Below are 13,180 nucleotides of genomic sequence, written 5' to 3'. Positions count from 1 at the left end.
GTGGAAATACTGTCAAAGCGCTTTGAGTACCTTGAAGGTAGAAAAGCGCTATACAAGTATAACCCATTTATCATTTATTTACATCATATGTTGCCTTCATTATAACACTTATATAAGACTTTTAAAGTCATTTTGATAGTAGGATAATATAGCTAATATAGACACTTACGTCATTTGTTGCTTTCATTATAAGACTTATATACAGCTTTTCATTTTTTGCGGCTCCAGACAGATTAGTTTTTTGTATTTTTGGTCCAATATGGCTCTTTCAACATGTTGGGTTGCCGACCCCTGGTTTAGTTAAACATATTTATAATTAATGTATTTATTTTAGCATAACATAATACATATTGTATGTAAATGTATTGTTTATTTCTTTTTCAAATCAGCCTGACCTAAACATGAGGTTTATTTGTTAAATTAATAATAATCTTTGTGATGAACACATGCTTTTATATCATTTGACAAGGTAGTAAACTGTCAGGAGGTTAGATATAAATATTGAATATGATCAAAATCAAGAGGAAGATTACTAATTCAGATTTTTTTTCAATAAAACAAATCCTGTAATAATAAATGGTTCACAATTTAAAACATGTTGTGCTTTGATGTTACCCTTTCTTTATTCTTGGCATTTTTAGATCAATAAAATTAAAATTTGCTTTCTTGCATTTGTTTTATTGCAACTTAAATACAGTTTAAAAAAGCTTTAAACACTTTGTTTTGTTACAAGAAAAAAAATTTAAATATATATTGACTTTTGCCGTAAGAATACATTTTTAGTGTTGGTGTATTTAAAAAAAAAAAAAAAAAAAAAAATAGATATGTTTTCCTATTAACTATGTATTTTTTTCAAAAACAACTTTTGCTGTACTTTAACACTTCTTTTTGTCTTATATTAAAAATACTTTTATTTTCTTTTTTACTTGTTGGCAGTAACATAAAACTTTTTATTTATTTAAAACCAAAAAAAATTAAATTTTGAATTTTTTTAATGACATTTTTAATACCATTTGAAATGACTAAAGTGGTGAAGCTGTATTTTCATTTACACTTAAGTTTTATTAAATCGACCAAATCCTGCCAAAAACGCTTAAAAAAGAAATTTGACGATAATACGACTTTGTTGCTTTGAAAGCACCGATGCTGCAAAAGAAAACAGCTCGGAGTAGTGGCACAACGATTAGTCGACAACAAAATTTGGCGTCGACAACAGTCCGGGCGGAAGCGGGTCCGCGCCGCCGCCGCTCGCAAAAACATTTCCCCCTGTTCTTGGTAAAGACATGAACGCCGTGCTCATTTTGGAAAGCCGTCTTTGGTTTTTTGTGTCAGCACGTCTGTGATAATGCGTAGTGATGGGAATTGATTAGCGTTTTCCAGTTCCCGTTCCACTTCCGATTCTGCTTAACGCTTCGGTACTTTAACGGTTCTCTTATCGATTCTTCCATCCATCCATTCATTTTCTACCGCTTGTCCCTTTCGGGGTCGCGGGGGCTCTTATTGATTCTTATTATAACATGAGGTCTTAAAAGAGGCACAATGGTCATAACCAGTACTAGCTGTAGTACTACTATTAGTGCTACTTGGAGTACTAGTATTAGTACTACTAGTTCATCCTACTTTAATGTTTGATGTGGATGAAATATTATCTGAGAATTGCCCTCCTTTGTGATTGTGCTCCTAACCAGTATTAGTTTTAGTACTAGTATTAGTGCTACTTGGAGTACTAGTAGTAGTACTACTAGTTTGAGAGGGACGGCGTGGCGAAGTTGGTAGAGCGGCCGTGTCAGCAATCGGAGGGTTGCTGGTTACTGGGGTTCAATCCCCACCTTCTACCATCCTAGTCATGTCCGTTGTGTCCTTGGGCAAGACACTTCACCCTTGCTCCTGATGGCTGCTGGTTAGCGCCTTGCATGGCAGCTCCCGCCATCAGTGTGTGAATGTGTGTGTGAATGGGTGAATGTGGAAATACTGTCAAAGCGCTTAGAGTACCTTGAAGGTAGAAAAGCGCTATACAAGTATAACCCATTTATCATTTATTTATAGTTTATACTACTTTAATATTTGATGTGGATGACATATCAGTGAGAACTGCCCTCCTTTGTGATTGTGCTCATAACCAGTATTAGTTTTAGTATGAGTATTAGTGCTACTTGGAGTAGTAGTATTAGTAATACTAGTTCATACTACTTTAATGTTTGATGTAGAGCTGCAGCTATCGATTATTATAGTAATCGAGTATTTTATTGAATATCCCGATCGATTAATCGAGTAATCAAATAAATCATATTTTTGCTTTATTTTTTTTTTGTCCTGTCCAGCTTCTCAGGCAACTCATATTGTTGATGTAGATGCCCATATCGGCTGTACAAATTTACTTTACAAAAGAGAAGTGTGGGATACTTCTCTTGTTGCCTTATTTGTATTTTGACTTTATTAAATGGATTTATATTAGAATCAGAATAACAATCAGAATCAGCTTTATTGTCATTACGCAGGGTAACGAGATTGAGGCCATTCCATACAGTGCGATAAAACAAGTGTACACTCTATACAGAGGGTGAAATGAATATGTACATGAACATCTACATGAAACAGGGTGGTTGGTGGAATGGGTTATTGCACCGAAGACAAGGCAGTTATGAGGGTCAATGGGGAAGTCTGTTCAGGGTGGTTATGGCCCTGGGGAAGAAGCTGTTTTTTAGCCAGTTCGTCTTGGTTTTAATGCACCTGTAGCGCTTCCCAGAGGGCAGCAGGTGGAACAGGTCATAGCCAGGGTGGGTGCTGTCCTTGATGATGGCACTGGCTCTGTTGAGGCAGCGGGAGGTGTAGATGTCCATCAGAGAGGGGAGAGGGCGGCCGATGATCTTTTGAGCCGTCTTGACCACTCTTTGCAGCCTCTCCCTGTCTGCTGCAGTGCAGCTGCCGTACCATACTGTAATACAGTGGGTCAGCAGGCTCTCGATGGACGAGCGGTAGAAAGTCAGCAGCAGGTCAGGCTTCAGGTTGTACTTCCCGAGGACTCTCAGGAAGTGTAGCCGCTGCTGAGCCTTCTTGATGATTGCTGTGGTGTTGACTGTCCAGGAAAAGTCGTTAGAGATGTGGACTCCAAGGTACCTGAAGGTGTGGACCCCCTCCACATGCTCGCCGTTGATGTAGAGGGGGGCAGGGTCAGTGCTGCTCCTCCTGAAGTCGACGATGATCTCTCTGGTCTTGCTGGTGTTGAGAGCGAGGTTGTTCTCCGAAGACCAGGCCGTCAGCTTCAGGACCTCCTCCCTGTAGGCAGCCTCATCACCCCTGGAGATGAGCCCGACCACTGTGGTCAGCAAACTTGACGATAAGGTTGTCACTGTGGGCTGGACTGCAGTCATGGGTGTAGAGGCAGTAGAGGAGGGGGCTCAGCACACAGCCCTGTGGGGAGCCGATGCTCAGCGTGCGGGTGGATGAGAGGTGGGGGCCAAGTCTCACATTCTGGGGTCGGTCCGTTAGGAAGTCCCTTATCCAGGCGTTTGTGAGAGGGGGGAGGCCAAGAGTGTCCAGTTTATTGCAGAGTCTGTCCGGGATTATTGTATTGAAGGCAGAACTACAATCCACAGAGAGCATCCGGACGTAGCTCTGCTGCTGCTCCAGGTGGTTCAGAGCAGAGTGGAGAGCAACAGCGATGGCGTCCTCTGTGGATCTGTTCGCCCGGTATGCGAACTGGTGGGGGTCAAAGTCTGGAGGGATATGGTCCTTGATGTGCTGGAGAACCAGTCTCTCGAAGCACTTCATGATTACCGGAGTGAGGGCCACTGGTCGGTAATCATTCAGGCTGGTGATGGGAGACTTCTTCGGCACCGGGATTATTGTAGATGACTTCAGGCAGGATGGGATGACTGCCTGAGCCAGGGAGAGGTTGAAGATCCTGGTGAGGGGGGGGAGCGAGCTGGTGGGCGCACGCCCTGAGCACCTTTCCAGGTACTCCGTCTGGTCCGGCAACCTTCCTGGGGTTCACAGCCAGGAGCACTCGTCTGACACTGTGCTCCTGTACAGTGGACTTGGCTGGTCATCCAGGGTTTCTTGTTGGGGTAAACCCGGATGTTTTTTTCCACAGTCACATTCCCGATGCAAAACGGTATCTAGTCCAGCACCGTTCCTGTGGCTGTCTCCAGCTCCTGTTGTTGGAAGAGGTCCCAATTTGTGTGTTGGAAGCAGTCCTGAAGTTTGGGGAGTGCATCGTCAGGCCAGGTCATAACAGTCTTTGTGATGGGCCTGGCCTGGCGTCTGATGGGGGTGTAGGTAGGAGAGAGCAGGAGGGAAAGATGGTCTGACTGTCCAAGCTGGGGCAGGGGTGTAGCTCTGTACGCGTGCTTCACGTTGGTATACACGTGGTCAAGGGTGTTCTTGCCCCTTGTAGAACACTTCGCGTGCTGGTAGAACTTAGGGAGTACAGTCTTTAGATTGGCCTTATTAAAATCCCCTGCTATGATATGAACACCGTCGGGGTGGGCCCGCTGCTGTTCGTTGACGGTGTTCAGCAGAAGAGAGAGCACTGTGTTTACTTTGGCGTCCGGTGGAATATACACAGCCGTGATGATAACAACAGACAGCTCTCTCGGGAGAAAAAAAGGCCGACATCTAACAGACATGTACTCCACGTCCGGGCAACAGTGCTGTTCAATGATTGTGCAACAACTTGTCCCGTTGTTGCACCAGTTCTCATGCACGTAAATACAGAGCCCCCCTCCTCTGCTCTTACCGGAGTCCTTAGTTCTGTCCCGGCGGAGCAGACTGCGGCCGGCTAGCTGCATGCTAGCATCGGGTATTTCCGGGTGAAGCCAGGTTTCGGTGATAATCATAGCACAACAGTCCCGAACATAGCGGTTTCCAGCGAGTTGTAACTCCAGGTCATCCATCTTCTGTACGAGGGATCTGGCATTGGAGAGGAACAGGCTCGGTAGAGGTGGCTTGTGGGGTTGTTTCCTAAGCCTGAGCAAGACGCCGGACCTGCGGCCACGCTTCTGCTTCCTCTCCCTCCTCCGTCTGCGCCGTCTCCCAGACCCGACAACAAACCACGGAGAGCCCGGTGCTCTTGCTATGTCGTCTGGGATGTTGTGCTCGTGGTGAAAGTCGCTCGAAACAGATATCTGGTGCGAGTTCCCGATATCCAAGAGTGACTGGCGGGTGTACCGGGTGTTTGCAGTACAGGTGGTGCACAAAAGGAAAAAAAACAAGAAGAAAAGAAGGAGGAAAGAGCACTGAAAAGGAGAGCCGTGAGCCGCTGCGTCTGTGCGCGCCGCCATCTTGGGAAAAAAAAAAAAATAGTATTAGTATTTGATGCAGCCGGGCCGGAGCAATATTTTTGCTTAATTAAGATTTAATTATACATGTTAAGATGTGCCCTCAATTATTGCGTTTGGCCTAATTGTCTTTTATTTCCTGAACGCCTGTTTTAATTATTAAAGGCTGACACGCACAGCTGAAAGGCATCCGTGGTTGATTGTGCCAATTTGTGTGTGCTAATAAAAACAGGTGCGCTCACAGCCCTATGTGCACCAAATAATTTTAACATTTTCATAAAATAATTGTACTTTTGCTATGGAGGTCCAGATGCGTCTATACAGTTTTGGGTTTTCATTTTGAGTTTTCTTTTTGTTTGTTTTGTTTTGTTTTTTGACAAAAGTTCAAATGAATAATGATGGAAAAATAATAAATAATATATACTGTAATAATGATGTTTTATTTTAATTTTTTTGACAAAAGTTAAAATGAATAATGATGGAAAAATTGAAAATAATAAATAATAATTACTGTAGTAATTCCAAAAAGTAATTGTATTTTTACTATGGCGGTCCAAATGGGTCTGTACAGTTTTGTTTTTTAAAAATTGATAATAGTAATAAATAATACATAAATAAATAAATAATAAGAACAATGTAGAAAATGAAATGGCAGTACTTATTTTTTTAATCTAAATTACATCTGGTAGATATTGAATACACAATAAGAAAAATAATATTTTCATGCATTCCAAATTATTATTAAAATTCCAAAAAGTAACTGTATGTTTACGATGTAGGTCCAGATGTGTCTGTACCGTTCGTTTTGGTTTCTACAAATTAATAATATTAATAAATAATAATAATTATAATAATGATGATGTAAATAATGATATAGTTGTTTTTTGTTTTTTTTATCTGAATCAAATCTGGTAAATATTGCATAAATATTGAATGCACAGTAAGAAAAAAAATATTTTTTTATGTGTTCCAAATTATTAAAATTCCAAAAAGCAATTGTATTTTTACTATGGAGGTCCAAATGTGTCTGTACAGTTTTGGTTTCTACAAATTAATAATTTAAAAAAATAATAATTATTGTTATAATAATAATGATGTAAAAAATGAAATAGTTGTTTATTTATTTACAAATCTAAATCAAATCTGATTTGCATCAATATAAAAATGCACACACACACACAAAAAGATACACTTTTTATGCAATCCAATTTATTACTAAATTTCCAAAAAGTAATTGTATTTTTACTATGGCGGTCGAGATGTTTTGGTTCCATTGTGACTAGTAAAAATGAAAGGGGAAAATGGGCTGGAACATGTTTGTCTATCAGCAATTTCCAACAGCAATAACACAGACCAAACCTCCTTTTGTGCCTGCAGGAATCCGTGATGCTGGCCCTATAAAAAGTGCACCAAGGTCTGCTCCACACTCCACAGCCGATCTTCTCTTTGCGCACACCTGCTGGTCTTCCTGCCCACCTGCTTGTCTTCCCGGGCGCGTCAATGCCGCACGCCAACAACTCCTTCAGCTCCGGTCGAGAGCTCCTGGACTTCCACCAGCTGCCCCCGAGCGGCCCCGTGGATTCTGACACGGACAATAACGATGCGAGTCGAGCATGCGTTTTCACGGGGGCGTCCGCCCCGGCCCAGAACGGACAAAAGGTGGCGTGCTGGGGTCAGCTGTGCGGCTGGGGGGCGCTGACCCCCAAAGCCATCCAGGTGTTCAACACGCCCCGCTGGGTGCTGTTCTTCCTGTGCGTGGCCTCCTTCCTGCAGGGCATGATCATCAACGGCTTTGTCAACACGGTGGTGACGTCCATCGAGAGGCGCTTCGACCTGCACAGCTACCAGTCGGGCGTCATCGTCAGCTCCTACGACATCGCCGCCTGCGTCTGCCTCGCCTTCGTCAGCTACTTCGGCGGCACGGGCCACAAGCCCCGCTGGCTGGGCTGGGGCGTGCTCCTCATGGGGCTGGGCTCGCTGGTCTTCGCCTTGCCGCACTTCACCACGCCGCCGTACCGGGTCAGCCTGTCCCAGCAGGCCGGCATGTGCGGTGGCAACCGGACCGGCCTGTGCCGGGACAGCGGCAACGCGGGTCTGTCCGGGTATCGTTACGTCTTCATGCTGGGACAGTTCCTGCACGGCATGGGAGCCACGCCCCTCTACACGCTGGGAGTCACCTACCTGGACGAGAACGTCAAGTCCAACTACGGGCCGGTTTACATCGGTGAGTACCGGGGGGGCGACGACTCCATTCTTGGGGGGATGATTCGATTCAGAATTGATACTTGATTCAAATCGATTCTCAAAAAATGTATTATTTGGTATGATAATCGCAGTAGGAAAGAGATTGATATGGCCCCAATTCGTCACAGTTTTCCTGACACCTGAAACAAGATTTTTTTTTAATTATACCAGGATAAAGTTAGAATATTATGACAAATATGTAATATTAGAGTAAATCTCAATTATAAGAGTAAAACTTGTAATTTTACTACAATTTAATTCTTGATTCAAACCAATTCTCACAATATATTTTTTGGTATAATAATTACAACAGGAAGGAGATTCAGATACCCCTAATTTGTCGCGGTTTTCCTGACACATGAAACATGACAAATTGTGGGTGGGGGGTGTACACTAGCCACTCTAACCAATTCTCGATTCAAACCGATTCTCACAGTGTATTATTTGGTATAACAATTACAACAGGAAGTGGATTCATATGGCCTCAATTCGTGGCGGTTTACCTGACACATGAAACGTGACAAATTGCGGGGTTGCACTATCCACTTAAAGTGATTCTCGATTCAAACCGATTCTCACAATGTATTATTTGGTATGATAATTACAACAGAAGGTGGATTCATATGGCCTCAATTGGTCGCGGTTTACCTGACACATGAAACGTGACAAATTGCAGGGGTGCACTTTTCACTTAAACTGATTCTGGATTCAAACCGATTCTCACAATGTATTTTTTGGTATAATAATTACAACAGGAAGTGGATTCATATGGCGTCAATTTGTGGCGGTTTACCTGACACATGAAACGTGACAAATTGCGGGGGTGCACTATCCACTTAAACCGATTCTCCATTCAAACCAATTCTCACAATGTATTTTTTGGTATAATTATTACAACAGGAAGTGGATTCATATGGCCTCAATTCGCAGCTGTTTACCTAAAACATGAAACTTGACAAATTGCGGGGGTGCACTATCGACTTAAACCGATTCTCGGTTCAAACCGATTTTCACAATGTATTATTTGTATAATATTTACAGTAGGAAAGAGATTCAAATGGTCACAGTTTTCCTGACACATGAAACGTGACAGTGTTTTAATTATACCAGAATCAAGTTAGAATATTATGACAAACATGTAGTATTAGAGTAAATCTCAATTATAAGAGTAAAACTTGTAGTTAGGGACCGAATGTCCCTTTGGGACAGAGGACCCTATTGTATTTCTAGTTTTACTAGAATTTGATTCTTGATTGAAACCGGTTCTTACTAAAATTTGATTCTTGATTCAAACCAATTCTCACAATGTATTTTTAGTATAATAATTACAACTGGAAGAAGATTAATTAAAGCCCCAATTTGTTGTGTTTTTCCTGACACATGAAACATGACGAATTGTGGGTGGGGGGGGTACACTAGCCACTCTAACCAATTCTCGATTCAAACCAATTCTCACAATGTATTATTTGGTATAATAATTACAACAGGGAGTGGATTCATTTGGCCTCAATTTGTCACGTTCTACCTGACACGTGAAACGTGACAAATTGCGGGGGTGCACTATCCACTTAAACCGATTCTCGATTCAGATCGATTCTCGCAGTGTATTATTTGTATAATATTTTCAGTAGGAAGGGGATTCATATGGTCCCAACCTGTCACGATTTACCCGACACATGAAACGAGACAAATTGGAGGGAGGAGATGTATTATCCACTTTAAATGAAACATGATTCAAACCGATTCTCACAATATATTTTTTGGTAAAATAATTACAGTAAGAAGGGGATTTTACCTGACACCTGAAAAGTGACAAATTTGGGGGTCCACTTTAGCCGCCATTCGGCAGTGTGTTGAATATCTTAAAATGTGTTTTGTGGCAATTCCAATTTTGACCACCGTGTCAGTTGCTATGGAGAGTGGCGCTTTCCATCTGACAAATCAAAGAAATCAAAGGACGCGGGGGCCATGTTGGTAGTTTGCACCTTCAAAACCAGTATATATTTTTTCAAAGGACTACAAATTGCAACTTCGGCAAACATTTCATGTGACTGGTGAAGAGCCAAAGCCAAACTGAAATGCTAACAGTTAGCACACTGGCCAGATAGCGTCAAGTCACAAAAAATAGTAGCAAAATGAGCTAACATGCTAACAATAACATGCTTACAGGTAGCATTAGTGACATACTAAACTATATGGCACTGAGGCGAATACCTGCAAAATTACCTAAAAAAAAAGCTAGCATGCTAATGTTAACATGCTAAAATGCTAACTGTAAGATGCATCAAACACCAAAATATATTACTGAGTTGTGTAAAGTTAAAGTTAAAGTACCACTGATAGTGTACCTGAGAAATGTGTTTAAAATGCTAGCATGCTAACATTAGCATGCATTAAGTACCAAAATGTGACTTTTGTGCATCCCTACAGAATTAGCTAAATAAGGAAAAAAAATATAAAGCTAGCATGCTAACGGTATCATTTGTCAAGTAACAAAATATTTGATACCTGGAAAATTTGCAGAAAAGCTAGCGTGCTAATATTGGAATGCTAACAATTGTGCCGCGGGCCGTTAAAAAAAACAGCTACACACTTTGGACACCCCTGTAATGAAGAATTGGTAATAAAAAAATACATGACACTACAATTGAAACAATAACACTGATCATTGATATTAGCGCTTGTATCGTTTTAAATGTAACTACATAAATTAAAGGAAACAATTTCATTTTTGGTCCCCCCTTTTTCATAAGTAATCATAACTATATCTTTGATTATTTTTGTACGTCTGCCCACCAGATGGCGATGTTTTTTCCTATTCAAAGCATGCAGCAAAATGTGAAACGTTACATAATCGGCAAGCTGAACTGTCCATTTAACAATTCTTAGTTTTTCAGTTTTTAACAACACAGGAAAAAGCTAGGAGCGCAAAAAGTGTGTAAAATGTAGATAAATATTTAAAAAAAACAAGATAAATAATATATAAAATAATATGTATAATAGATATGTTTAATCATGTAAAAAATAAAATGCTTAAATTCTATTGAATATATTTTTAGTCAATTACTGTTTGTACTGGAGAGCTGCTATTTTAAACAAAACAGAAATACAATGAAGTGGCTCCTTTTTATTTATGTAATGGTCGTTTCTAAACAACAAAAGGACCCTTATGAAGTTGCTCCACAGGAAGTGCTGGTTAGGAAACTGGAAGTACCTGAAGTGCATTGACTTTCTCTTCCCACAGGGATCTTCTACACTGCTGCCATTGTGGGCCCGGCTGTGGGCTACCTGCTGGGGGGCTACTTCCTCAACATTTACACCGAAACCTCCCTCACGTGAGTCTGCTCGCTACAGGCTTTGCTACACGTCCTAAAAGGGGAGCGCCGCCAACAGCGCACAGGCTAACCTAGTGTCATGTTACTACACTGGTTAAATGGTCAAAAGATACATGAGTAAAATAAAGTCTGCATCAGTTAAACATAAACAAACAACAAAACAGCAGGTAAATGGTGAAAGTAATGTTAGCACTTTCGCTCACGTAGCTATGCTAGTGTTGCTAACTTTTGCTTCGCTAAGCCCTACTAGCAACATGCTTTGTGTGTCTGTAGCTTTAGGATAGACTATAGTATAATGTATTACTATAGTAATGACTAAAATGTCACTATAGTAGTTTATTACTATAGTAATAACTAAAATGTCACTATAGTATAGTTTATTACTATAGTAATAACAACTAAAATGTCACTATGGTATAGTTTATTACTATGGTAATAACAAATAAAATGTCACTATAGTATAGTTTATTATTATAGTAATAACAACTAAAATGTCACTATAGTATAGTTTATTACTATAGTAATAACAAATAAAATGTCACTATAGTATAGTTTATTACTTTAGTAATAACTAAAATGTCACTATAGTATAGTTTATTACTTTAATAATAACTAAAATGTCACTATAGTATAGTTTATTACTGTAGTACTAACTAAAATGTCGCTATAGTATAGTTTATTACTATAATAATAATAACTAAAATGTCACTATAGTATAGTTTATTACTGTAGGACTAACTAAAATGTCACTATAGTATAGTTTATTACTGTAGTACTAACTAAAATGTCACTATAGTATAGTTTATTACTGTAGTACTAACTAAAATGTCACTATAGTATAGTTTATTACTATAGTAATAGCTAAAATGTCACTATGGTATAGTTTATTACTATAGTAATAACTAAAATGTCACTATAGTAATAACAACTAAAATGTCACTATAGTATAGTTTATTCCTGTAGTACTAACTAAAATGTTACTATAGTATAGTTTATTACTATAGTAATAACTAAAATGTCACTATGGTATAGTTTATTACTATAGTAATAACAACTAAAATGTCACTATAGTATAGTTTATTACTGTAGTACAGGGGTCGGCAACCTTTACCACTCAAAGAGCCATTTTGACCAGTTTCACAAATTAAAGAAAACAATGGGAGCCACAAAACTCTTTTGAAATTTAAAATGAAAAAACACTGCATACAAAGTTTTTTTTTGCTTTGTGCTATGTATTAACCAGGGGTTTCAAACACGCAGCCCGCATCTTAATATGAAAATTTAATGTTAGTGCGGACCACAAGTTTTATATGAATGGCGCTTGACAGCGTCATACTTACCAACCCTCCCGATTTTACCGGGAGATCCCCGAAATTTAAGTCTACTTTTCTCTCGAATGTCTGCTGATTTTCACCCAAACAACAATAATAGCACCCTCTACAACCAGCATTGACAACGTGCCAGTCCAGGTACATGTTGTATGCAGCTTCTGCTTGCACACTATGCAACAGCAAGGCATACTTGGTCCACAGCCATACAAGTTACACTGACGGTGGAAATATAAACAACTTTAACACTCTTACTAATATGCGCCACACTGTGAACCCACACCAAACAAGAATGACAAACACATTTTGGGAGAACATCCGCACTGTAACACAACATAAACACAACAGAACAAATACCCGGAATCCCATGCATCCCTAACTCTTCCGGGCTACATTATACACCCCCGCTACCACCAAACCCCGCCCACCTCAACTGACGCACGGCGGGAGGGGGGGGTTGATGTTTGGGGGGCAGGGTTGGGGGGCCTTCCGCGTATTTAGCTTCAAGAACTGCCGGCGTACATCCTCTTCTCGGATAGAGAGGGCCTTTACAGTCCTATGATGTTCTTGGAGTCCTGTGATGTCCTTGGAGTCCTTTAACTCCTTTAATGAAGTTCTGGCATTGGTGGGGAGGGTGATGGTGGGGGGAGCAGGGCTTTGATGAGCTGAAGGCCGTTCATGGCGACAGTAATGTGTGTTGAGGCCCTGAGCGAGAGTCCGGTCATTCAGGGCCTGGGGGGTTTTGGGCTTATACTTCGTAAGGGCCCTTAGCCCTCTCCAAACGGCCGCAGAATCATTGGAGTGGAACTGTTCCTGTAGACGGTTAGAGTACACAGATTTAGCTTTCTCCACTTCCCTGTTGAAGTGGTACTTCGCTTCTCTGTAGGTACTCCGGTCCCCGCTTCTCCACGCAGCCTCCTTCTTCTTGCGCAGCTGTCGGACCTTGGGTGTGAACCAGGGCTTGTCGTTGTTATAACAAGCCCTGGTGCGCGTT

General features: G+C 40.8%; 1 protein-coding gene across 2 annotated transcripts in view; it reads left to right on the top strand.

Annotated features, from left to right (window-relative positions):
- The window catches only part of slco4a1 (solute carrier organic anion transporter family, member 4A1), a 57,952-nt gene that overhangs the window by 25,618 nt on the left and 19,154 nt on the right, over positions 1 to 13,180 (top strand). For both annotated transcript variants that reach the window (XM_062057862.1, XM_062057853.1), the window contains exons 2-3: positions 6,657 to 7,503; positions 10,768 to 10,858. In XM_062057862.1, the coding sequence (XP_061913846.1) occupies positions 6,780 to 7,503; positions 10,768 to 10,858 (815 nt within the window). In that variant the 5' untranslated portion in view covers positions 6,657 to 6,779. The remainder of the gene's footprint in view (positions 1 to 6,656; positions 7,504 to 10,767; positions 10,859 to 13,180) is intronic.

This window comes from Entelurus aequoreus, linkage group LG01 (assembly GCF_033978785.1).
Source record: "Entelurus aequoreus isolate RoL-2023_Sb linkage group LG01, RoL_Eaeq_v1.1, whole genome shotgun sequence".
Taxonomy (NCBI): Eukaryota; Metazoa; Chordata; class Actinopteri; order Syngnathiformes; family Syngnathidae; genus Entelurus; species Entelurus aequoreus.
This window is presented reverse-complemented; position numbering and strand designations above follow the sequence as displayed.